At 39.7% G+C, this 26,884-nt stretch overlaps 1 protein-coding gene across 2 annotated transcripts in view; it reads left to right on the forward strand.

The window, feature by feature from the left end:
- ADAMTS19 (ADAM metallopeptidase with thrombospondin type 1 motif 19) overlaps positions 1-26,884 on the forward strand; it is a 109,905-nt gene that overhangs the window by 40,149 nt on the left and 42,872 nt on the right. For both annotated transcript variants that reach the window (XM_048503409.1, XM_048503410.1), the window contains exons 7-12: positions 1,585-1,628; positions 6,375-6,480; positions 13,876-14,016; positions 18,021-18,171; positions 21,923-22,024; positions 24,843-24,973. In XM_048503409.1, the coding sequence (XP_048359366.1) occupies positions 1,585-1,628; positions 6,375-6,480; positions 13,876-14,016; positions 18,021-18,171; positions 21,923-22,024; positions 24,843-24,973 (675 nt within the window). The remainder of the gene's footprint in view (positions 1-1,584; positions 1,629-6,374; positions 6,481-13,875; positions 14,017-18,020; positions 18,172-21,922; positions 22,025-24,842; positions 24,974-26,884) is intronic.

A 26,884-nucleotide genomic window follows, 5' to 3' on the forward strand; every position in this document is an offset into this window, starting at 1 on the left:
CATTATCAGATACACAATGGTTTTATAATAAAGCAGTAATTATTGTATTACTAAAATTTCTACAGATATGGATAAAGATATAAAAACATGAGGTAAAAATACCAATAAGAGACATACTGGCACAACTTACCACACTGAGCACAGAACAAGACATTTTCCCACATTTCTCTCCCTTCCTGCAGTGCTTTCTGATTTAAAAAAAGGTAGTTTCCAGGTTTGTAGCACCTTCATGGAGGAACATCCTGATAAAGTTGAGGGGATGGGGTGAGGAGGAACAAAGGGATGTTTCCCCCCTGCAAGCTCAGAGCCAAAGGACACTTTACAGTGAACACAGGTTTGATCTATGACTGTCAACACCATTTTACAGTAAAATTTAGCAGTTAAAAATTGCCATGTGAGCCCAATCCTGAGCAGGCCTGTGGCATGAAGCCCTCTCTCCATGCCTTATAAAGTACCGAAATAACCCTTCCCATGGCTAATTCAGCACTTTAAAAGGCATGGAAGGAGGAAACAAGATTGCTTGTTGCCCCACGTGCTGGAAGTCTGTTCAAGCTCAGGCTCTTGTGGCAATTTTTAAACAGCTATTTTCTCTCTCTAAAACTGAGGACCAATTAACATGAAGTTTGTCTCTCAGTTCTGCTGAAGAAAGGATTGATTTAATGCTCTATGCATGCCAGAGGCGTAGCTGGGCCATACTGCACACAGTGATCACTGTGTTTTCCGCCCTTCCCCTCCGTGGTGCCCTGCCCCCCAACACCCCCCACTTACCTTAGTGAAATAGTGCAGGCTGAAGAAACGGTCTGTTCCCTTCAGGCTGAAAAAATGGCCTGGTGGGAACTACACCTCCCATGAGACCTTGGGGCTCGCAAGGTCTCCTGGGATGTGTAGTTCCCACCAAGCTGTTTTCAGCCTAAAGGGAACAGGCCGCTTTTCCGGCTGCACTGTTTCACTAAGGTAAGTGGGGGGGGGGGCGCTGCAGGGAGGCCACCGGGGGGCAATTTTCCACACCCCCAGGCACGCACCTGGTGCAACACGTGCACCCCTGCCACCTGGTTGCTCCTCCTCTGATACAGGCTATTCCTCTGCATAGCTCTTGCAATCAAATTATCTTGTTTTAAAGGCTTTAAAAAGTTTGTCCTTTAATTTTTAACCAGCTTATTAAATTTTCCCCTCACAATTTAAAATACATCAATTGTAGCAAGGCTCCTCATATCTCAGATTGATAATGTTCTTTGTTATTAAAAAATAATGACAGCCATAATTAAGAGAAGGGAGATAATGAATGTGTCAAAATGGTAGATTTCAATTAGTTATTGCAAGTGATAAATAATTAACAGTTAATTACTATCCCTACCTGTGCTTTGTATGGAAAAAAAGTGGTATTATCCAGATTTCTCATCTAAGGAGGTTTAAACTTAAAGCATTATAGTTAATTTCAGGTTTTTGTTCATTGTGTTCTTTTGAGGTTGAGAAATCCAATCCTTTACTAAGGCCTTAACATTTGTCAAAATAGTTCACACAACCATTCATGTCCAAGCGGCAAGATTTTCATAAAGATTTGTCTTTTTTCCTCTCCAATTTTAGGATGGATTTCTGTGTACATAAAGATGAACCATGTGATACTGTTGGTAAGTATACTCATGAAGCAAAACAACAAAATTGATTGTAGAACTTTTGAAATGCAACACTTCAGAAAGTGAATTAAGGTTACATATAATTTTGTGGGGTTTTGCATTTCTGTAAGTTTTGTCATCTCAACTGCATCATATAAGAGCTATTTGAAAGTTCCCAGTTCAAATTAGGATCAAAGTATGAGAGGAAAAGGGTTTATATAGCTTTCCCTTCAGGTGGTGATTTCCTAATCTAAAATGACTTCAAGGGTTTTATTTGTCCCATAGCAGGGCCAAACATGCATTGTAGGAACTTAGTTACCATTATGAATTAACACAAATTATATGACATATCAAATACAGGAAGTAGAGAAAAGCATATTATGTCAAATGAATTCCTGTATATATATATATTACTGTATATACTCGCATATAGGTCGAATTTTTCAGCACTTTTTTTGTGCTGAGAAAGCCCCCCTCGACTTATACGCGAGTGAGGTGTATTTTAAAAAAATATTTTAGGGTTTTTACATTGTCGGCCTCTAGGGGGTGCAGTTTTTAGGCTAGTGGCACCAACATTTCAGGCTATAATCAGGTGACACTCCTGATGATCCCAGCCAGGTTTGGTGAAGTTTAGTTTAGGGGGTCCAAAATTATGGACCTCCAAAGGGGGTGCCCCATCCACCATTGTTTCCAATGGAAGCTATTAGTAGATGGGGCTACATTTTGAGGGTTTATAACTTTGGACCCCTTGAGCCAAACTTCACTAAACTTGGGTGGTATCATCAAGATAATCTCTTGCTGATACCAGCCAGGTTTGGTGATATTTGGTTCAAGGGGTCCAAAGTTATGGATCCCCAAAGTGGGTGCTCCCATCCCCCATTGTTTCTAATGGAAGCTAATAGTAGATAGGGCTACTCTTTTGAGGGTCCATAACTTTGGACCCCCTGAACCAAACTTTACCAAACCTGGGTGGTATCATCAGGAGGTTCTCCTAAAGATACTCTGAAATGTTGGTACTGCTAACATCAACATTCCTCCCCTGACAGGCACCCTCAAATTTTCCCCAGATTCACCCTTTAAACCACCCACCACCCCCAGAGTGGATTTAAAGGGAGAACCAGGGCTTACAGAGCTAGTTTACTATTTTTCTTTGAAATAAATATTCAAAAACATTTAACCTACTGATGCCTCAATTAATGTAATTTTATTGGTATCTATTTTTATTTTTGAAATTTACCAGTATCTGATACATTTCCCACCCTCGACTTATACGCGAATCAATAAGTTTTCCCAGTTTTTTGTGGTAAAATTAGGTGCCTCGACTTATATGCAGGTTGACTTATACACGAGTATATATGGTATTTATTTCATTTATACCCTGCCCTACATCGAAGTGCCAGGGCAGCTTATATAATAGGGTTAAAAGCCCCATTAAAACATGCATCATATATATTAAAAATGTTCTGATGTCATCTGAGAAGGTGATTCCTTGTTTGCATTTAGCTGTACTTTGATCATGAATATTGCTGGGTTTTGTTGACAGCATAATAATAATATTATTCATCTTCCTGTGAATGTGTGTATAAGATTATTTTTTTCTTTCAAGTCACAGCTGACATGGTGATCCTATAGGTTTTCCAGGCAAGAGACTGTTTACCATTGCATGCTTCTGCATCACAACCCTGGTATTCTTTTGACGTCTTCCATCCCAGGGTCAGGGCTAAGAATGTGTGACTGGCTCAAAGTCACTCAGCAAGCTTCCATGAGTTTCCCAGGTCCCAACATCATACCTTAACCACTACACCACACTGACTTTTGAAAAGATGTTAGATGGCACAAGTTTCATTAAGAGAGTAATGATGATATTGAGCAAGGCCAGATAAAGGTTTGGTCATGCTAACCTGAAAGATTGTTCAGGTTAATATGTAAATTATCATCGAACTAGAGAATTCAGCTTCAAAAATTGCCAAGCGTTGGACGTTTCTCTTTTCCCACTGGAAAGGAAGATACTGTCTTTGTATCTTTGTTTGTTTGTTTAAATACTTTATGCTTTAAAATATTAATATTTCCTCATATAAAAAGCAATGTGGATGTCATAAAGATAGGTAACTTGCTTTGTCACGCAGCAGTGATATCAAACATGTGGCTCCTTGAGGGAGCTTATCAGCCCCGTGAGTTTTCTGAGGCAACCCCACTCCCCACTCCCAATCTCTTGGTCAGAGAGGGAGGTGGGGTTGCTTCAGCAGGTTTGACGGCTGGAGGAGCACTCTAAACGCAGCCACCACAATCTTCCAGTCCAGTGCTTTTCTGGTGCAAATTACCCCCCACAGTGCTTTTTGGTGCAAATTGAGACAGGCACCCTCCCGCCCCAGTCACATTTATGTCATATGTGGTCCCTCACTCCCAATCTGTTGGACAGAGCGGGAGTGGGAGGGGGGTGCCTCAGCAGGTTTGAGGGCTGAAAGAGCACTCTCAAGACAACCACCCTACTCTTGCCAGTCCAAGCACACACACACACACACACACACACACACACACACACACACACACACACACACACACACACACACACACACACACACACACACACACACACACACACACACACACACACACACCCGTGCTTTTCTGATGCCAACTGAGACAGGCCCCCCAAGTCACATTTATATCATATCTTGTCCTGGTAACAAATGAGTTCGTCATCCTTGAGAGTGAGTGTGAAAAGTAGCATTTTTAAAAGTATTAAAAAATCCCCCAAACTCATTTGTAAAATATTAATCTAAATATAATTAAAAATAAACATACATCAATCAGTTAAAATAAATTATCCCAAGGTATTTTACACCAGAGTGCAATCATTCCACGAACACAGGACATGCAGGATTCCCATAGGCTCAATATACCTATATTCTAATTCATCATCTGTTTTTTTCTTTTTATAAAGTTTGTTTGTAAGATTATGTTTCCTATTAGAAAGTTGACTTTGGAATTTGAATAGTTCATTAGTAAAGGAAAGACAAAAGAAAAAAGTATAAAGTTATAAATCTTCATGCAATGTATTTATAGAGAAAAGAAATAGAACATTCCAGAAATATTACGTGCTATAAATTATAGTGTCTGCCAAAGTAAGGAAAAAATGCTAAAGTAATGTCCACAGAACAATTTACAGCTGTTCAGAGATTGAAATACCATATATTGCCTATTATTCATACTCAAGAAGAGGCAATTAATATCAACATTAATGTTCTTCAGTGTTTTAGTTATTTAGATTATTTGCAGCTCAATGAGAGCTGCTGAAAGTTATCTAAAACATGTGGTAGAAAAGATTTCTATAATATTTACTTCAAATAAAATCCCATTAAGTTTAATTGAACTTGTGGCAAAACAGGCCTCCTTTGACCTCCAGGCTGTATTTTACCCTTTCCTAAGGGTTCCCAACTCCTCCTGTAGGCATTTCTCTCTCCCTCCCTCCCTATGGTAACTGCTGCCAACACCTAACCTTCGTAAAAATTGTATTGTTGAAGGCTTTCATGGCCAGAATCACTGGGGTGCTGTGTGGTTTCCGGGCTGTCTGGCCACGTTCTAGCAGCATTCTCTCCTGACGTTTTACCTGCATCTGTGGCTGGCATCTTCAGAGGATCTGATAGTTGGAAAGGAAAGCAAGTGGAGTATATATACCTGTGAGTAAAGGTCAATAGGTGAGGGCATCTGAATAGGAGTGGCCTGGCAAGTGAGTAACAAACTCACTTACTCACTTGTTACTCACTTTCCAGGCCATTCCTATTCAGTACATTCTGTAGGGCTCGACTTGTGTCCGCCGGAATTTTTCTTCATGAAGTCGACTCACTGTCGTTCCACACAGCAGCCAAGCTCGTTCTTACTTAGCTGAGCTCAGAGGGCGGGATGAGCTGTGCATGCCTCTTCCTGCTTCGCATTCTATTGGCTGCCACGAAAAGTTGGCACCTGAGCTTGATTCGCCATTAATCCACACATTGCCGAGTTCGTCTCTCCTTTCCCGAGCTCAGTGGGGGGGGTCAACTCTGTGCGTCATCCACTCCTCTGCCCTGATTGGTTCCCTTTTGCATGGCAGGAAACGTGAAATGTTTTTCCTTTTCAAAAAAAGCTGATGAGGGTTAAGGGTGAGGGGGAGAGATGGAGAAGGGGCAGCAGCAGGAACTGGCTTTCTCAACTGCAGCCAGCAAAAATCCAGCAAGGTACTGCGCACCAGTCACCAGCTCCAGCAGAGTGGCTGACCCGAGCTAGGCTGCAGCCGAGCAAAGAGGGCGGTCCCGGCAGGCAGTTTGCAGACAACTGCCTCTGCCCATTTGTTCCCTTCTGGCTGGGTAGGAAAAGTGCCAACCTGCTGTCAAAGAGCGATTATGATTGGCTGGCCAAAAACGCACTGTGATTGGTTAAAGGGAAACTAAGCCCTGATTGGGCGGAGACAGGAACGACACAATTGGTTGGAGGGGTGAGTCGAGTACAACAGACAGTCCGCACAAGCGTGACGTCAACATGAGTTCACCAAAAAGTACTTCCTCTGAGCAGCGATCGAGAAGATCCAGCTCAGGCGGGTTGAAGGAGAGTTGGACTTTTGTCGAAATCTGCGGCTATGCGGACTACCCGGGCCGAACACAAGTCGAGCCCTGCTGGTAATTTACTGTGCGGAATCATCCCATAGAACATTTTAGACCTGAAACAGTAGAAATGATTAACAATAATACAACAACAATAATTGATTGTGGTGGTTGTGTTTCCTAGGCATAGCATATTTGAATGGTATGTGCAGTGAAAAACGAAAATGTATCATTGCAGAGGACAATGGATTGAATCTTGCATTTACTATTGCCCATGAGATGGGTCACAAGTAAGTAAACAAAGAAATCAATAACTTATATTGCCATCCATTGGTCTTAAGAAGAAATTTGAACTTAAGCCTTGGTACTTAGCTCTTTTATTTTGCTGGTACTGAAATTAGCAAATACATAAATACATACAGAAAACTTGAAAAAGGATGTTTGGAATAAAAATAGGAAAACATGCCCATGAAAGTTTCTGTTTCATGGTTTTGCAAGTGACTAAAGAAAGGGCTTATGCTAACCCCCCCACATGTCAGTTCTCCCCTACAAATATCCTTTAAAAGAGAGGTAGGATAAGAATCTAGTATTTTCATATAATATCTTATGTCAACTTAGATACAGATATTAATAAAACCTAATTTGTACTGATATATGATTTCATTTACAAATTTTAATCTAAAAGATTCTAAAACAATAATAAATGAGATAAAGAGCTGGAAAAGTGAGAAAAGGCAAGCGTAGTAATTTTGTGTTCAGTCCTGTGTCATTTTGTAACATATCCAGTTCTAGCTGAAGTTCCCAAAAGATCAGTACATACCAAACCAATCAGAATATGTGCAAATTGTATAATTCAGATTTGGCATTTTCTGTTTATAATGCAAAACAGAATACTATTTTTTTTAAAAAAAATCTGAACTAAAAACTGGATCTATGGAGACTTCATGGAGGAATCTCCTTGAAATATGTTGCCAAAGTGATAGTGATTAAAGTGCTAAAGTTAAGCTAGATATAATAAACACCATAGACATCCAACAGTGTCTTACAGAATCTGACAAGGAAGCTTTGATTCTCAATAGCTCATTCCCTGAAAATCTTGTTGGTTTCTAAGGTACTACCGGACTTGAATCTAGTATTTTACAGTGCAGTCCTAAACAGAATTATATCCTTTTAAGTTTGTTGAAGTCAGTGGGCTAGAACGGATTATTCTGTTTAGGATTTCATTGTTAAAGGCTACATAAGGTACACATAGGAAGACTAGATAGGATCTTATCTTTATTTCTCCACATGGTATTAATAATTGATACCACCATCTGCCAGGCTAATGTTAACCCATGAAAATGTGGATTCCTGCCCTGAAGTTTTCAGGTTGCCAGCCATTTGGACATCATCATCCTAGCACCAAGAGAGATGTTTATCCTAGGCTGCATGTTAACCATGCCAATCCTCACCTTCTCCCTCAACATATTTTTCAAGCAACTAAGTGACTGATGTGGTCAGCATCAAAGATGTTCCCTCCACAAACTACTCCAGTAAATCACTTTGTGTTTTAGGAATGATTTGTCATCACGAGATGATTTGATCATCCCACACTATCCCTGCCACACAACAAGGCTAGCCTAGCTTAATGAGGGCTCTGATGAAGAGCATCACATGTGGTGTAGTAGTTTAGAGGGGCAGAGTGGTATCAGAGAGACTTGACCTTGGAGTGGCTTGGGCCAGTCACTGACCTTGGACCAGTTACACTCTCACAAGCTAGTCTACTGCACAGGATAATTGAGGGGATAAAATGAAGGAGAGAAGAACAATACAAGCTGTTTTGGAGAACTGTGGGGCACAAATAATTAAATAAATAAATGTACAATGGTGTGTAACATATAAAATTGGATGTTCAAGAGGTATTATTATTTATTTGATTTATATCCCACCCTACCCCAACAACTCAGGGTGGTGCACAACATGTTTAAAACAATACACTAATACATTAATTATGACAATCATTCATAAATAAATTATAAAATATGATATAACAAACAATTAAACCTAAAAAACTCCTCCAGCCCAATTCAGGATACCACTGTTTTAGCCCTGGTAGATATGGTTTCCTGTCCTTGGATTTAGATGGGACAGTCATATCTAACTTGAAGAAGAATCTCATTCATATGTGTCTCTTTTATTATTTCTTACTGTCACTTTATCTAATAGCCTGGCTGTTTGGTTCTTTGCTTTTTTCATCAAAAAAACACTGGCTATGCCACTGAGCCCCATCTGAGGCCCAGCACTCAAGCTGTTGGTTTTCCTTCTGTTCAGAACTCAACAGACCCAGCATGGTTATCTTAACTGGAACCCATGATCTGAAAGAACAAAATAAGCCAATTGTTCATGTAACAGCCCTTTTATAGGCACTAGAGTGACTAAACTGTCATCAAGCTACCCTTCTAATGGGTTATTCTGGAAGGTCCAAACAAGCTGCTTCAGGGGGAGATGAAGATAACTTATAAGCATCTTCTTTCAGTTGGCTGAACACTAGCTCAGTTTCATCAATGGTGCCCCATGCCTCATTTAAACCAGACAGGTTAATGGTATCCTTGGCTCCAGCTATGAAAGAGTTTCTTTACACTGGGAAAACAGAACTTCTCCCCTATATTTATCCTGTAAAGACTTTATCCAAGATATTTTATTTTACCAAAAAAAAAAAAAACAACCCAGAGGAGTTTGCATTTGTTTATTTAAACTTTCTTGAATCTAATTGTCAGTGACTGAAAGAAAAAAATATTTATGATAGGATTGCTGCTCTTGATAGTAACAATGTTCTGAAAATAGAAAATTTTAACTTTTTGTTGTTCTACTAATGGCAATATTTCTCAGAAAATATTTTTACAACTGTGTAGAGTTTTGAACATTGTATTAACACGTATATTACAAATTATTGGATACATTTCTCAGTCTCATGATAAGACAAACCTCTTTGTATTTATTATTTATTTATAGTTATATTTATAGTTAGCTTTGCACAGCAGAATGGAAATATTGCTTTAGGAATAAAGTTCCCACTAGCCCTGTTGCTTCAGAAAACAAATAGAAGTCCTTTATTCTAAAAGAATTCCAGGCTAGATAGGAAGTAATACAGTAGAGTATCTACCTTGACTATGATGGAGAAAGATTATAAAGCACATATTTTTGTTATGGTAGTTAAACAGAGAAGGGAAGAGGGGAATCATCCAGAAGATATGAAATTCCCTGAGAATAGCAATCTAGTTAAATAAAGGGGGAGCACACAGTAAACAAGAAGGAATTATATAGAGACCTAACCTCAGAGGCTTAGCTAGGAAAAATGGAGCCTGGGGCAAAATCTGAGTTTTCCGCCCCGCCCCCCCCCCCCCAAAAGAATGATTTTTTGCACCAGGTCATCTCAAAATCACCATCACATTATATAACATGCCCCAACTCACAAATTTGCATATCCAGGGTTCCCCAGTTTAAACAACAATGTAGAACCTTGTTTAGTTTGCTAGCTAGAATGCCTGTAAAAAAAAGTCATTAGTAAAAAGTGAGATAAGCTGTTAAGACTTAACTATAGATAGATCTTTCTCTGCTTTAGGCATCATGACTGTTTTTTTCCAGGAATCAACTTGACTGATTTTAAGTTGTCATTTATTTCCTCTTTGGGTAGGTCCCCAGTGAGAACTGCAAATATTTTATAGCATTTTTAAAAATTTCTGAATTGGTCTATCTAATTGCATCCAAGCTTCCTCTGAGGTTCTGGGACCTTTTCCAAGATCTATCTACCTATATATATAATTCTTTATTTATACTACCTCCCAGTGAAATTTAACTCTTTGCATATTTAGTAAAAATCCTGAAAACATTGGTATCCTGCTATTATGCATGTGAAAAATACTGCTCTCCTCTAGGTATTAATCATTTGCAAAACATAATAAAAACACAACTTTAAAAGCATTGAAACCAAACAACAGTATTGTTAGAACAATTAAAACCAAAGCTGAAATACATATATAAAAACATTAAAAACAACAATTAAATCATAGGGCAAGAAGGAGGGATCATTGTGGAAATGTCAGACAAGTTGTCAATATAAGGGGACAGATTAATCTCTCTGAGCAGGTGGTGTTGGAGTTTTGGTGGCACAACTGCGGAGGCTCTGTCTCCAGTTGATCTCAGAAGGTAGAGACAACAGTAGTGATTGGGTAGGTTTGTAAGATAATTACAGTGCAATCCAGATGCAGGAGGGAAGAAGCTGAATGGGCTGCTGGTGTGCATTTGCTCCCTCCGCTGTCACAAGGGGCACCTCCACCAGTGGAGAGGGCAAAGCTGCCACAGGCTGGGTACTTCTCATCTCCATGATGGTGAAACCCAAAAGTGGGCACTGCTGTGGAGGAATCCTGTCACACTATGGGGCAGGTTGGGACATTTTCAGGAGTGGAACCAACTTTAGTTGAGTTCCACCCGGCCTTTAGTGCCAGGGACACTGCTTCCAGGGCTTCAGAGTTACATCATCCTTGTTTGCAAAAGGATATATGACCCAGACTATTGAGAACTGTTGATACTGCCGAATCAAAAGCTAAAGAATAAGCAAATTGATAAGAGAAAAAAACAGCAACTATTCACCCCACTATTCACCCACCACACTTAATATCTATAATGTGTATGGATAAGTGTAATGTCCCAGATGTATAGATTTTTGTATCTTCTCGAAAAGTTAAAACCAACTTTGCTCAAGCTTAGAAAGGCTGTTTGAGTTGAAATTTTAGTATTTACAAGGGAACAGGGATAAAAAATAAGGCAAATGTGGGAAAGAGCCTTCTCTCCCCCCCCCCCCCACCTTCCACCAGACTAGCCTGGCCAGTGTAGCAGGGGCACTGCAATTTATCTTGCTTGCCATGAATTAGAAGCTTAATTTTAAAATCCAGAAAGGGGCCTTGTATTTGTCTCAATTTATAACAATTACACTAAAGTTTTAAACTATTTATATTGCTTTTGTATGCTAGAGGTCGAGATCCAAATTGTATCATCTTGTGGAATTACACATGGTAAGAATTAAATATGAGATGTTTTCTGCCAGATGGTTTCTTTTTTCCTTCTGGTGATACTTGTCTGAAAACTGAGAACATGTACAAAATTTGCTTATGAAGAAGGAAACACATATCCGCTTTGCTCCACACTTTTTTTTTAATTCAAGCACATTGCTCCATCTTGCATTCTTGCCAGCTCTTTAAAAAGTGTGATCTGGCTCTGATCACATTCAAGTTAGATTACCATAATGTACTCTGCATGGACTGCCTTTGAAAATAGCCCATAAGCTTCAGTTGGCCCAAACTGTGGCAGCAAAGCTATTGTCATGGGTTGGTTACAGAGATCATACAACTCTAGTGTAAAAAGAATGGCACCAGTTACCCATCTGTTCATCACTGATCTTCACATGTACAGGGAATGCTAGACTGTTCTCGGATCTGTTGCAAACTTTTCCTACTCCAACAGTCACATGGCCCAGCACCCTATTCTTCAGTTCCTTTTTTAACCACTGAAGGGTTAGGTTGTTCTAGTCTGTTAATTTTGTGGTAGAAGATTTTTTTGTTTTTCTGCTTTAATTGTTCTTTGGAGATTTTTTCCCCTCAGAATCAAACTACACTATCTCCCCCAACCCCCGGTCACTTCATGATAGTTGAAGTTGTGTGGGAATTATGGCAATATGATTCACAAAGATGAGTATAACCTCTGTCTTCTCTGGGTGAGGAACATAATGTGGCAACTTGCAATATATGCCAAAAATGTACTCCTAAGGCTCACTGAGATAGAGTTTCAAAGTGGAAGGCAGCTTTGTGAGAGAGGGCTCTCTCCTCAACAAATCTCCACACCCATAGCAGTCAGTTCCTATTGACATCAATGGTATCAATCATGTCAGCTCTGTTGGTTTTGACTAAAGGGACAGAGTGCAGGAGATCGGGGGGGGGGGGTCACCATTAATTCTGAGGAGCCTGTTGGAACTACCAGCACAGAATGCTAAGAGTAAGAATAAACATAAGGAGAGGTTCAAGTCAGCTCAAAAGACTATGGTAGATAAACCAGTGTAGAGACCAGAACCAAGGCCTCCTGATCTGGAGGAAATTCCTTTACCTCTGTTTTGAGATCTGAATCACCAATCTTTGCACTTTCAGATGGTGAAGTGGACTTGGAACATTTGGGTGCATTTGAAGGGTACATTTGGAACTGGCACTATGTTGTTCAGGGTGGATTTTTGCACTTCACTGGTAGTCAAGCAGACCTTCAATGCCATAGTCTTGCTGAAAGGATCAAACATGTCAGCAGGAATGGAGTGATTTTGTAAAGTTGAGATAGAATCCAATGAATTATTCATCTAGAGTGTAACAGGTTCCTTTGACATTGACTTCTCATCAGATGTTATAACCTTTTTGGAGAAGATCAGGAGGTCTGACAGCAGTTCCCCTGATGAGAAAGTTGTGGAGCCATGTACCATTTCATCATTGGATTTAAAATTCCCTGGAAGTGGTTGCTTTGCCAATTTTGAATGGGTTCCTGGGTGATGGCAAAGATTTGGCAGAATGACTTGTCTGTAGTGTAGTACTTATTGGCCCCTTTTGGCCATGTCATATAAATGGTTTCCAACAGCATTGGCTGAGGGAACATATGTACCAAAGAACCTGGATCTTTGGGGGGTCACAACCCAGGCATTTACAGAGATTATGACTCAAGTTAGGAAACCATACACTTGTAGGTCATATAACTATAAGTTAGACTTTTTCAGAATGGTCAGCTTCAAAGGATATATCATCTTTAAATTCTTCACTGCAAGATATTTTGAATATCTGTTAGGATTAAGACAGCAGGGTTTAGCTCTTTCATCAGTCAAGATGCATTTAGCGGCAATGATTGCCTATAAACCCCCACAGTAATCATGTCATACAACTGATTTAAAATTGATTTAAATTTCCAATATTGCATAGTAGAAAATATCTTTAGTTCTATTGGATCAAGAAAATACTGTGAAGAAAATGTTCTGACCTTATGGATGGTGAGGAACAAAGGAAATGGGGCACCATATCTTCCCATTCACCAATAATGCTGATCCTGTCTGTGGTGCTAGCTAGTGTCTGTGCATTTCTGCTCTGTCAGAACTGGCATATGCAAACTCAGTATGTTGTTAAATCCTGGATTAAATTCAGAATTTAAACCATGCATATGGAACCTATGTGCAACTGTTTTGTCAAACTTTTAATGATAGACCTTTATATTAAATTTATTTTAGCAGAAATGTGCCGTCATTTGTGTAAGGGCTGCCAAATCACATCTGACATTTGGCAATCCCATAAGGTTTTCAAGACAAGAGCCTAACAGAGGGGATTTGCCAGTGCCTTCCTCCGTTCAGCAACCCCGGCATTCCTTGGTGGTCTCCCTTCCAAATACTAACCAGGGCTGACCCTGCTAAGCTTCTGTGATCTGGGCCATTTAGGTCAAGGCAAGCCTTTATTCAGGCAGCTAGATTTGAGGCCAACAAGATTTTAGAGACTAATAAGATTTTCAATATGTAAGCTTTCAAGAGTCAAAGCATCCTTGATCAGAGAAACACTGTTTTCTACAATTACAAAAACTTTTATTATGTTTTCCCTTTAAAATAAGCTCTATTTTCAATATTTTCACATTTGTAGCATGGGAATAAATCATGATAATGACCACCCATCTTGTGCAGATGGTCTCCATATCATGTCTGGGGAATGGATTAAAGGGCAGAATCTTGGAGATGTTTCATGGTCTCGATGCAGCAGAGAGGACCTGGAAAGATTTCTCAGGTAATTTATTCAAGAATTTGAGTTGTTTAGCATTGGTCTTTTCATATTTTTTTGTGGTGGCTATAAATTTCAGATTCCCTCAGTGCCTTGTAGCAGCTTGTTAAAAGAAGCATGTCTTGAAAGTCACCTACTACTTCACATTAACCATTTTGTTAGCTAGTCCTGATCAATACAGAAGCAACAGAACTGTATTTTCTAACGGTAAAATAATTTTTGTATCTTTGGAATTATCATCATAAACATACCAGCTTCACTTTAAAAATGCTGATTTTGTCCTACATATGGTTAAATATTATGAATGTCTCAAAATGTGATTCAATACAAATTTAATGTCAGGCTAGGAACTGGGAGTTCTGGGTTCAAATATTCTCTCTGCCATAAGTAACCTGGGACCAGTTATTCTTTTTCAGTCTAACCTACTTCACAAGACTATTGTGAGTATAAAATGAAGATAGCCAAACCACCATGAGCTCCTTCTGGATGGCTGGGATAAATTTTTATTACAGGGATATCCTCCTGGGAGAGGTGATTCTCATATGATTTCATAGGACAGAGTTTTTCAGAGTTGAAAAAAAAGACCTGGGAAGGAGAAAAGACCCTGGTGTTTTTAACACAGGGGTTGGATGATGTAGTTACCCAATTGCTGCTTATATAGCAGCGACCAAGCTTCCACTTATCAGGTTTCCCCATTGTTTCCTTGGCCCAGTACACTGACAGTGTCCATTCCCCTGCCCACCACCCAACCATGTCAGATTTTTAAAAGAAATAACTAATTTAATATTGTTCCATTGATATAACATTAAGAGCGCCATTGGGGGGGGGGGCGTGCAGTGGATTTTCCCTCCCCAGGGCACTTACCTTAGTGGAAGGGCATTTTCACCAGCATATGGTTGCTGCCACCCCACCCCACCCCCAGCACTGAGATACGGTGCCAGATGCAACACCAGTGTCCCAGTGCCCCTGCCACCGCTGGCATTGTAGGGGTGGGCTGGAAGTGTGGTCGGGGAGGAGCCAGTGTCAGCCAACTCTCTCTTGGTCATTCGCAGCATTATGCCAACAGCTAGAAATTCAGACTTATGGCACCTTTTGGGGCGGCATAAATCTATTGAGCCCCATAGAGACTTCTGAGTGGCGGGAAAGCTTTTGCACTTTTCTAGCTTTCTCATGCCACTAGGGAGCCTCTTTGGGGGCAGTGACTGGGTGTGGCTGCAACGTTGTGACCGGGTGCCTGGCCAACAATCTGTATACCAACCTATTAGAATTCTCAGTTTTCATTTTTTAAAATTAAGTTTCTAGACACTTTTTCTACGCATATCAAATACAAATGTGGAAAACACCGCCAATCCTACTGCTACTGCAATTGATACTCATACATCAACAGTAACACCTGTGTTAAACAAAACCATTTACTTAGTGAGGAGAAAAAGTACATAAGGTGCCTTAATAATCTAGAACAATGTAGCTATACCTGATTGTGTCCTGAAACCTGTGCCTTAAGAATGGTTAAACAAGCTGCATTAATGAGATACTGAATTATCCATTCGCAGAGGATTGTTTACATCTACTGAGGAAGTAACCTATAAAAACGCTTTGCTATCGCGAACGGCGTTGTAGATAGAATGGCCTTCTGCTGAACACTTTGCATTCCAAAGAAGAAGTACAGCATCACTTTAGTTCCCTACAATACAGTCAAGACTGTTACTAAGGGAATTGTTTTGTTTTATATTTGCTGTGTACTTTTGCATGGTGGAAGGTTTTGTGTTTATATTGTTCTAGATTACGGGATCGCTGTCTTCCTCCACCCCCCTCCATTTAAAATGTAAATCTAAAATCCTTGTATGAGCAAGAGAATCAGTGGCCTTCCATTCGCGGCGCCTGCACAAGCCGCTTTTCTGCCCAAGGTTTCTCCCTTCTTTATAAAAACTAAGGTTACTCCCTCCATTTTTTTCACTAGAAGGGGAGGGAGAGGGCATTGCTTCTCAATGCCTGTCCATTGGTGGGTCGGACCAGAGCGGCGAGGTGGGAAAACTGGCCCTGTTTCTGCTCTGGAGGAGTTTTGCATGGTGGTGGTAGCTTCCGGAGCAACAAAGGGGCATTTAAAAAAGGATTTTAACTTTTATGGGTCAGGAAATTAGTGGAGCAAAGCCATTGTTGCAGGGCGGCTCCAGGACAGAAACATGGCAGCCATGCTGCAGCACAAGGGGCTGTGCAAAGCTTCTGATTGCATCGGGGCATTCCCCATGCCAACAGAGGGGCAATTTCAGCATACAAAATCGGCCATAGTGATTTAAAAAAAACTGAAAAGGCCTCTGATGGAGTGGAAGAAATGACTGCCATGGGAAAAATTACCATGGCTGCAATATAGGTGGGTTGTAAAAACTACTTTGTGTTAAAATTAGAGTGAGAGTGAACTTTTGAGATCATTAAGAATGGTCAAAATGGAGAAATAAGAGCTGGTTAAAAACTTTTTAATGGTAGGATTTCTATCCTTTTATTTCCTCTTGTATTTTGATATGGTGGACGAGAATGGTTGAAATATAAAAAGGGGATGATATAAAATAAATATTGTCTTGCATCACAATAATGAGAATATTACCAGATATATGTTTAAGAAAGGCTTTGCAAATCCCCATTGTATTTTGAAGAAATGGTATTCGAGCATATGTTCTGAAAAGAATTTTAGAGCTGTTCAGCAGGACTAATAAATTCCCACAAAGAAGCCATCAGTGCTGCTAAACTATAAATGTAACCAGATAATAATATAATGGCGAAAGGTTCAGTTTATGTGTAAAAAACAATTCTGTATATTGTTTTGCAATCATCAGCAAAATCTGAGGTCTATAATACAATGTTATTATTATCCATGCAGTACAATATAAATACACACACTCATGAAAATAGTTTCATTACATATATCCAGTGTGATTGGTCTCATATTTACAAGATTCCCTGTACTGTCTTCTCCTAAGCTGTGTTTAAAATTTATTTAGTATTTATTTATTTTATGATTAGATTTCTAGATCACTTTTCTTCATCCCAATAGTCAGCATACTTCTAATTACTCTGAGAAAAATTATAGGAAACTGCAAGCCAAGAAAGCTTTACTGAGGGACTCATGAAACATGCAGAAACTTAATGTATTGAAAATGATTAAATTCGCCTTATCTGTTCAAAAGGAATTGTTCTAAATGGAGCCTATTACCGTCCAATTCTACAATAGAATGGTAATCACATCTCCTGGACCATAAAATTATTGCTGCTGCTGTAAAATAAATATGAAGATGTTTTGCTAGTTGTAAGTCATTTCAAATCATTTAGTATGGAATAAGCCAAGGTTCCGATTCGTGAAGGAATCCTCTCCTTTGCTGAATGACCTCATCTTGCATCTTATCAGTATACTGATAGGCAGGTGATATGACATTACTACTTTGTATGTATATACCACTACAGGCCAATTGAAAAAAACATCCAAAAACACTAATGGCTTAATAGTGGTTAGTCCACCTGAGGTTCTCTTCATCATGAGTAGATAACCATTATTCTAAACGAAATGCTTAGAATGAAACTGGAGCAATTGACTGAAATTTCAAGAAAACACAATGTTATCTGCAGTCAGTGCTCAGGTTTAGGATACTTGGAATCAGACTATTTATGAGAGAGTCCCATCCAATAAAGGAGATCTACACAGTACTTCTGTCACAGATTTTCTGACTTCTTAGGATGGGGTGGGGGGGCATTCACCCATTTGCACGATAAACTGTGTGCAGTAAGTAGTAATTGAATGCAGATATGAGTCCAAATGAATTATCTGAATCTTTGAAAGCAATGTTTCTCCCATTAGGTTTTTTTTCTTTTTGTAGGGTACTTCCTTTTTAGTTAAAAAAAACTGGAAAATTACTCTAAAAATCTACAATTTCTTCTTTGTAAGAAATGCATATTTGTGTCAGTGAAATAAATAGCTTCTGTTGCAATTTACCATTTTCTTAAAATTTGTATGTTGCCAGGTCAAAGGCCAGTAGCTGCCTGCTGCAGACAAATCCCCAGAGCCTCAATGCTGTGATTATTCCTTCAAAGCTGCCAGGAATGACATATACTGCAGATGAACAGTGTCAGATTCTCTTTGGACCAAGTGCCTCTTTCTGCCAAGAAATGCAGGTATTGCTTGATTTTTATTATTTATTCTCCAATAAAACAACTTTTACCCTTTTCGCATGCTTTTATGAAAAGAGAAGAAAAGGGATTAATAAATAATAAATAAATAAATGTATAATCTTTCCTCAGTGCTGCATAAAACTCCTAGATTCTTTCCAGCCTTTATTTTCAGTATCTATAACTGTAAAGTGTTTCATAGTGACATGGTTAACCATTTCATATCCCCAAGATATGAAGATAAGTTTGATGTTTCTTTCTCCACTGATTATGTTGCCTTTTAAAACTATAATATTGCCTGGGATGAAAAGGGGAGAGAGAAGGACAGCATAGACATATGTTTTAGGAAGAATTGATTACAGGTTTCTCATATCTTGGCACAACGTGGCTAGGGACAGAAGGTACAGTTGACAGCCTTGTACTGGCTACCTGAAACCAACATATATTGGGATCAAACTCAGGCCATGAGCAGAGCATCTAAGTGCAGTGATGCAACTTACAACTTTGTGCTATGGGACTCCTTATAATATATTGTATAGGACCACAGATAGCTCAAGTTAGCCAGATCACAGAAGCTAAGCAGGATCAACAGAGGTGCAGCTAGGCCAGAGTGCGCTCCCTGGCCAGAGTGTGCCCCACTCTGGCTTTTTCGCCCCCCCTGCGTTGCCCCCCCACAGCACTTCATTCCACTATCTTTTAGGAAAGGAGCAGGCCGAAGAAGCCTGCCTGCGTTGCCTGGGCCTGGTGGAAACTACATTTCCCAGGAGCCCCTGGGAAATGTAGTTCCCACCAGGCTCAGGCAACGCAGGCAGGCTTCTTCTCTGGGATGTTCCAGTCCTAAAAGTAAGTGGGGGTCTTGCCTTGTGGGGGGCGTTCGCAAAAGCGGGAAGCGGGGAGCAGCACTCTTGGCCCGGAGGGTGGGGGGATTTTTTCCGCTGCAGTGACCAAGAGATCGGTGTCGCCGGTGTGATGTGCACCCCCCATCCCCTGGTGGCTTCGCCACTGAGGATCAATCCTGACAAGTATTAGAAGGAAGGAATACCAGAGTTGTGATGTGGAGGCAGCCAATGGCAAACCACTTCTGAAAATCTATCACTTTGGAAACTCCCCAGGGATTGCCATAAGTCAGATGAATCTTGACAGAACAACAAACAAAAAAAGAGCCACATAAACGCCTATTGATACTGTTTAATCAAAACAGCCTGATTCTTGTCAAATGTCATATGGTTATTATAATGTAATACATAGTTATAATGTCACAATGTTACAATTCATATTCCAAAGTTTATAATCTGGTAGATTATAAATAAGTGCTAAGACACATAGTTTATTTCATATGTGATGAGCAATATATAATATGCTTTTCCTTTAATCTTCTATAAATCATAAATCTATATCAAGGGGAATTATAGCAATTTATTATGTCTCAAAGAAAGTATAACATTTATAACAACATGATAAAACTAAAAAATTGGGAAATACTTCTACAAAATTTACAGTAATAGTTACCACTGTGAGATTTTTTATCTATTCTATTTTATCATCTTATAATATTGTTAAACATTATTACTGTTTACTAAATATTGTACATAATATCTAATAATTAATGCTAAGATTTATTAAGATAGTTACCATTTAATGCTTCTTATATCACTATTCAATGCTTATAATAGTCACGATCATCTTGCTTTTTTATTGTTCATTATATCACTCACTATCAATAATATTACACATATACTTATTCTTCTCTTTTTCTTTTAATGCAACTGTAAATGTTACAATAAGGTTCCTATTTCTCTTAATTTTCTGTTCTGTTTATGCTTACAAAAATAAAATAAAAATAAATTGCGGAGAAAAAAAGAACAGATGCATGCTATACTCATGGTGTTGTTATTATGGCCCACATTCCAATTGCAGCCCAAATTCACACCGTTTCAGGAGGGATGCCTGTTCAAAGTTAGATGTGATCCTTCTTCTGGCTCACTCCTTTTTTTCCTGTAATTGCTTAAAATTTTGTTTACTCAGATGCAAAATGTGAGTAAAGTTGGGCCTTGTCAAAATCAAAGAGACATTAATGTGAGGGCCCTGTAACATTGCCATTTTTTGGCAAAGTAAATGTAGGCATATATGTATGCGTATAGCAGGTAGGGGGAGAATATAAACGTCCTGAGGGTCAAAAAGAAGGATATGAATTTTAAAATAATAATAAACAATATTAGGGAAAGCAGTTACAGCTGCTTTGTAAGTTAGTACCAATCAGTATAAGGTAAATTTTAATATAGCAGAAAGTTACCATCCATTATGGCGATATGTGGCCACTGGTTAAAAATGGGTAGGTTAAGCAGGTTTTTATGGCAGAATTCAGTTTGGGTCTCACAATTCTCTTTGGGTCTCTACAATTCAGTTTGGGTCTCTACAGTTCAGTTTGGGTCTCACAGATCCGACCTAGACCATCAGTCTCTCTATTACTCTACACTGACTTTCTTGGAGAACATGAAATCCACTCCCATCCACAGATAGGATGGCAATATATACTTCTTAACTAATGAAGATGTGCAACTCAGACCCCCAGGTTCTAATGCAGCATTCCAAAAGACGATCCCTGTCAATTTGTTCTTGTCCCATAACAGTTTCAGGAATGAAGAAAACTCAGTCGTGAAATGACACATTACCCAAGAGATTTGTGTAAAAGATAACTTTGCAAGGTGAATGTTACGTTTTCACTGTGTAAATGTTCACAGGCTAATCTAAATCTGTTGTAGAACAGATCTAAAAAAGTTGTAGAACAAGTTTTTCCTAAATTCCACTCTAAATTCTACCACTATGTCATTTCTATATACTGATGATGAAACTAGAAACAGTGAAGCTAGAAACAATGTGTGTGTAGAGGTAGGTATGGCAAGAGATGTTTCAGAGGTGGTTTGCCATTGCCTACCTTTGCATAGCACTCCTGTACTTCCTTGGTGGTCTCCCATCCAAATAATAACTAGGGCTGACCCTGCTTAACTTCCAAGACCTAATAAGATCAGGGTAGTGTGGGTCATCCAGATCAGGACACAAAAGCAATGGGGGCCTTAAAAAATAGAAATTTCAAAACTGGAACCTAGGTGTAAACAATCAGACAACTACTACTAAAGGGTGCCAGAAAAGTACTGGCATCAGAGCAAGGCACTTATCTCCCCAAAATGGATTCCCATCAGAGAGTTTTGGATCCATTTTGTGTCAAGCTTGGGCAGGAAGGTTATTGGCTGCTGAACTTTTCCTGAGGCCCAGTGGTGTGTCTGGCGGGAAAACGGGGCTAGCTAATCCCCATTGTGTCACCCTAAGGTGATTTAATCAGTATTGTGTGCAAACCATTACTTATTCTGTATGCACCCCTCCCAGCAGAAAATCAGTATTTGAGAGAATGTATTCTCTTGGGGCTTGCTGACTCATCAAGTCTCTCCGATCTTATTGTTAAAACCCTGGAAAGCAGAGTTCTTTGTTTCTGATTTTTCTTCCAGTTTACCTCACACCACCTCAGAACTCATTTTTGAGTATAAATATTAGTCCTTTGGCTATTCAAAGTGTGTTTGTGTGTTCTGGATCCATGCACCACTCCCACTTGGACTTTTTCTTTTGCCCCTGAAAGTGCTGGTCATTTTTCTCTTCAGCTAAGTTTTTCCTGGATGACCCAATAAGATTGCTAACTATCACTCATCCTTAAAATCCTATCTATATTAATATTATTGTATTACCAGTGTCTCTTTCTTTCCAGCATGTTATTTGCACTGGATTATGGTGTAAAGTGGAAGAAGAGAAGGAATGTAAAACAAAGCTGGATCCACCAATGGATGGAACTGATTGTGACATTGGAAAGGTACAATATAATATTATCTGTCAAAAATAAGTAGAAATTGATTTGTTTTTGTTTTTACAGTCTTGATTCTGTGAACATTTTATTTTTGTTTGAAATTTTATAATCCTCTTTCATTTGTTGAACAGACTTTATTATTTATATTTTAATAAATTAACTACTATTCTCAAATTAAATAGGAACTGAGAGTGGCTATCTCATTACTAAAATTAATTGTTAGAAATTCCTCATTAGAAATTTACAAGCAGAAAATCCACAATATCTTGTGGGGGACATCTAATTTTTGCTTTTCCCTCTAATTCCTGTTTACCTTCCCTGAAAGCTGTCTCTCCTTTTCCTCCTTCTTTCTCTTCTTCCCACACACCAGGCAACCTAACTTTGGCCAATTATGCACAAGGTGTCTGCTGCATGGTGGGAGTGAATGTCCCTTGCAGCAAGATTTCTTATCATAGAATCATAGAGTTGGAAGAGACCACAAGGGCCATCAAGTCACACACATAAAACCGTTCCCAAGCCCTCAAGAAGCAAACCCACAAGTTCTCCAGAAATGCACACAGTTAAAAATTTGACCTTAAGAGTACCCCACAAAAAAGCACAGTTCACCTTTTGCTTTCTGCCTGCTCCTTTTCTGCTTCATCCCAGATATATTTCCTCAAGTCTTGCTGACACTGTCCATTCTCTCTGCAGTAAGCAACACCACTTCTAGCATGACTTTAATTTGCTTTGCTACTAGAGCAAGGAAGATTTGCCAGTGAGCACAGCTTTGCCCCAGATATCCCTCTGCCCATTACCAGTCTACCTAGCTTCACCCTGCAGTCCTCTCCTTTCCTTTGCTTCCCCTGCTATGTTGCCTGCTTCTTCCTTCTTCCTACTCTCCTGCTGGCATCTTTTGGTAGCCAGCAAGCAGAAGTCAAAGAAAAGAAGCTCAACTACATGAGCTTAGGCTGATTCCGCATGGGCCAAAAACAGCAGTGTGAAAACGGTGTGACAATTATGTAAAAGGGTTTAAAAATGTAAAAGGGTTTATACTGTTTTCACACCATTTTCACACCACTGTTTTTGGCCCATGCGAAATCAGCCGTAGTCAAATTTCCGTATTGATATTTATGGAAATAACAAGCCTCTCTTTCCTCATGCAGCAGCACCAGAAATTATGTGTTTGTTGTGGAGAAGAGCGGGGAGAGAATATCAATGCTATGACACGGTCCCCTTCTTCAGCTGTGTGTGGTCCAGGGAATTGCTTTGCTTCTTTTATTTAGAGGGGAGATAATTTTTTTGGAAAAAGTTACAATAACAATATACTGATATACAGTAATTAAAATACTTGTACAAAGCCAGCAATGTTGAGACTACTATGTGTAATGAGCTCTGTGCCTGTAAGAATGACTTGATGGGCAAAGATAAGAGAACCAGGAAAAGCAGGCTCGGGAGAGTTCTCAGCAAAAAAGCTGAGTGAGGGCCTCTTCATGTGTAAACACAGAAATGCAAGAAGATCCCACTACAAGCCCACTGTGCAATGAAGATCCCCAAGGTAAATATTCTATGCATAATGGGCCTTTATCTGCTGCCCTGCCTTCAGCATTCCTTTTTTCCCTCCCACTTGCAGCCTCTATTTATGAAAAGTAGTTGTATAGTGCTGGTTGCTGTGCTAGGCCCAGTTGTGAGGTAGAAATCTGCAAGGACTTACATATGGTACCTCATTTCCCTCATATCTCCATTCCCACATTATTTTCTCTTTCTTTCTTCCAGGCAACTCCCATGTTCTCACTTTATCCTGCTTTCTTCTCTTATTCCTATCCACCAACAAACTGATTTCAGATCCAGGATCCTTTCTGCTTCTGCTTTCAAAATTTCCTTCAGGCATATCTCCAAAAAGAGCAGATGAAATTTCTGATCAAAATGTTTGTATGGGAAAAGGCCCTGTTGCTACTTCAGAACTGTTTCCCAGGCCTATCCAACTGCAGCTCTGATCCAAACTTCAAGTCAAATTTTGTAAGTCTTTGCCTTGTGATATATTCTAAAGAACCACTGAGGCTCATCTTCTGAAGCCAGGCCTAAGCTCCCTCCCAGCTGTCATCATTCTAGCTGCATAAGCAGGGCAGGATTTCAAAATGGTGCTGGGGGATTTCTCTGGTTTTCACATAACTCACAGGCTTCAGGATAGAACCCACTGGAAGGGCATGTTATGTCATATAATCAACTGTAGCCGCCTATATAAGGCAGCGGTAGCCTCAGTAGCCTCTGCACATCTGGCCACAAATAACGGCACTAGAATCAACTAGGCCCGTAATTGTGACAGGGGGCAGGGCGCGCGATAGGAAAACTGTAGGGAAAAAAAGATAATTAAAAAATCCTTATGATATTCTGTTCAGAAGTCAATGATAGGATGGCTTTCTGAATACATCTCAATAATTAGTCTCTTCTAAGTAGAACCCAGATGAATTTGGACGGAACTTGTATTTCCATGTACTCCAGTCCTTGCAGTCCATGGTTTCTCTCAGCTGCAAGCCAGGCATGACCCTCATCAGTCCCAGTCAGCCATGCCTCGTAACTGCATTACTAGGAATCTCTGCGGGCTGCAAAGCAGAAATTAAAAGATCTAGCATTTTTCAGGATTCTATATTACATCAAGGTTCAGTTCTGTGATGGTGATTCTAGAGTGCTGAAACTCATGTCTGGAGATCCTTAGGGAAAAAAAATCTGAGCTAAAGTTGCTGACCAAGTGTGTAAACTAATACTTCCTAAGAAGTTCTGATTGAACATAGAGGAATGAATTATTTTGGTTGAACCTCAGTAACATCAAAACTGATTTTCGTAACAGTGGTGTAAAGCTGGAGAATGTACCAGTAAAATGCCTTTCGCTGGACATATGGAAGGGGAATGGAGTTCGTGGAGTGCTTGTAGCAGAACTTGCAACACTGGAATCAGCAGTAGACAGCGTAGATGCTCTGGGTAAAATAAAATTTTCCTTTTTAATTGTATAATATTATTGTGATTAATGGTACTTATTTCATCTTGATTTTTCAAAGATATAATACAGGATTCAGCCACTCCTGTGGCTCAGTGTCAAACTGAACAAGTATTGGAAGCTTGTAGCATTGAGGAGGTCTCATTCTCTTGCATTAAAACTATTTCCCCTTTTAAATTTCTTACTCTGAATTGTACTGTGATTCATGTAGATAGGAGACATGGGTTCTCCAGCTTTATTAGTTAGAACTAAGATAAATGTTAAAATAGTTTCTCATATGTGATCATTATATAGACTATAAAGGAGGTGTACTATATGTTTGTGCTGAAACATCAGAATCATGGAAGAGCTGTGAACTATTTGATACAGTTTTTACACAGAAACTATCTGCCTTGCCAGCTGAAATTCTTTTACTTTGCTGTTGTGAATGACAAAACATAAATGGATAGAAACTGTGTCTGAAGTAAGAGGGGATATTTTGTCCCTTTCTCTTCAGCTGCACCTTAGATGGCAACCTGTTTACTTTCTCTTGTAGTACTCAGCTTGAGGCACAGATAATCAAGCTAGCCCCAGTCTGCCCAGATGCACCTTTTCATCTCTGTTTACTCACCTAGGATTCTGTTTCATTGTGAAATCTAGACAGATTTGATTTGACAAAAAAATCAGGGACACCCCCCCCCCCAATTCATTGGACTAATCATTAAATTTAATACCATTCCAAGGGATTCTAATGAAACATCCTACAAAGTTCATTGGGCAGGGTTTAACTGTCTTGCTCACATCAAGGATCTAGAGCAGGGGTAGGGAACCTGCGGCTCTCCAGATGTTCAGGAACTACAATTCCCATCAGCCCCTACCAGCATGGCCAATTGGCCATGCTGACAGAGGCTGATGGGAATTGTAGTTCCTGAACATCTGGAGAGCCGCAGGTTCCCTACCCCTGATCTAGAGGCATATAGGACCCAGGGCAAGGATAACAAGCACTGTCAGAGCTGTGGATCCTACAACAGCCAGTGCTGGGCTGAGGCTGAATATAGGAGCTAATTCATCATTGTGGCATCTATCCGGTCCTACATGGATATTGCACACATACAGGCCTACCACAGAGAAGTTTCTGAAGCTCAAAAGCACCTGAGGGCATTCTGTTTCCCTCCCCCACTGTTTCCTGCCTTTTGCAGCATGATATAGAGGGGGCAGAGCACCCTTCTCACAATACTCTCTCTTCTACTGCTGAAAGAGGTTTATTATTAAAACCTGTCTCTTTTCAACCAGCACAAAACTGACAATGATTTTTACTGCATCTTACTGCCTCCTTAAAGCAAAGTATCTGAGAAATTGTACAAAAAGCACTCTTCAGAAAATGCAGGTCCTGTGATTCTAAAAGCTCTATTTGTCATCAATCTACCCCCCAAAGCAAGGCACGATAGATCTTCCTGCCTAAACGTAGTGCTGTGAAAAAAGGTTTTTGACCAGTGCAGCTCAAGAGAAAAATCCAAACTCCTGTAATACTGTCAGACAGATGTGAGCACCTTTGATTCCAGTGGTTCCAAGTCAAATTCTGACCACTTTGGGCCTAGTAGAGAGCACAGGAAAGTTGCAGGCTCTGTTCCTGTATTTATTGAGCATAGCTCCTCAGAACATCCACCTAAAAATCTCAACATAAATAGGAGTATATGGAGAATCCTTCCTATCCAAAGACCATCTCTCACCCTAAAGACTTGGATCCTTGCAAGCCACCATTGGAGCCAATCAGTTTGCATTCTGAGAACACCTTCTCCATTGAGCCACTTATTGTATTTATCCCATTCCACTTCAGAAGGTGACCTACAAGACTCAGAATCTCCTATTCCATGTCATCAATCCAAACCCTTAATCTACCAATCAGCTTCACCATT

Source organism: Sphaerodactylus townsendi, linkage group LG07 (genome assembly GCF_021028975.2).
Source record: "Sphaerodactylus townsendi isolate TG3544 linkage group LG07, MPM_Stown_v2.3, whole genome shotgun sequence".
NCBI classification, from domain to species: domain Eukaryota; kingdom Metazoa; phylum Chordata; class Lepidosauria; order Squamata; family Sphaerodactylidae; genus Sphaerodactylus; species Sphaerodactylus townsendi.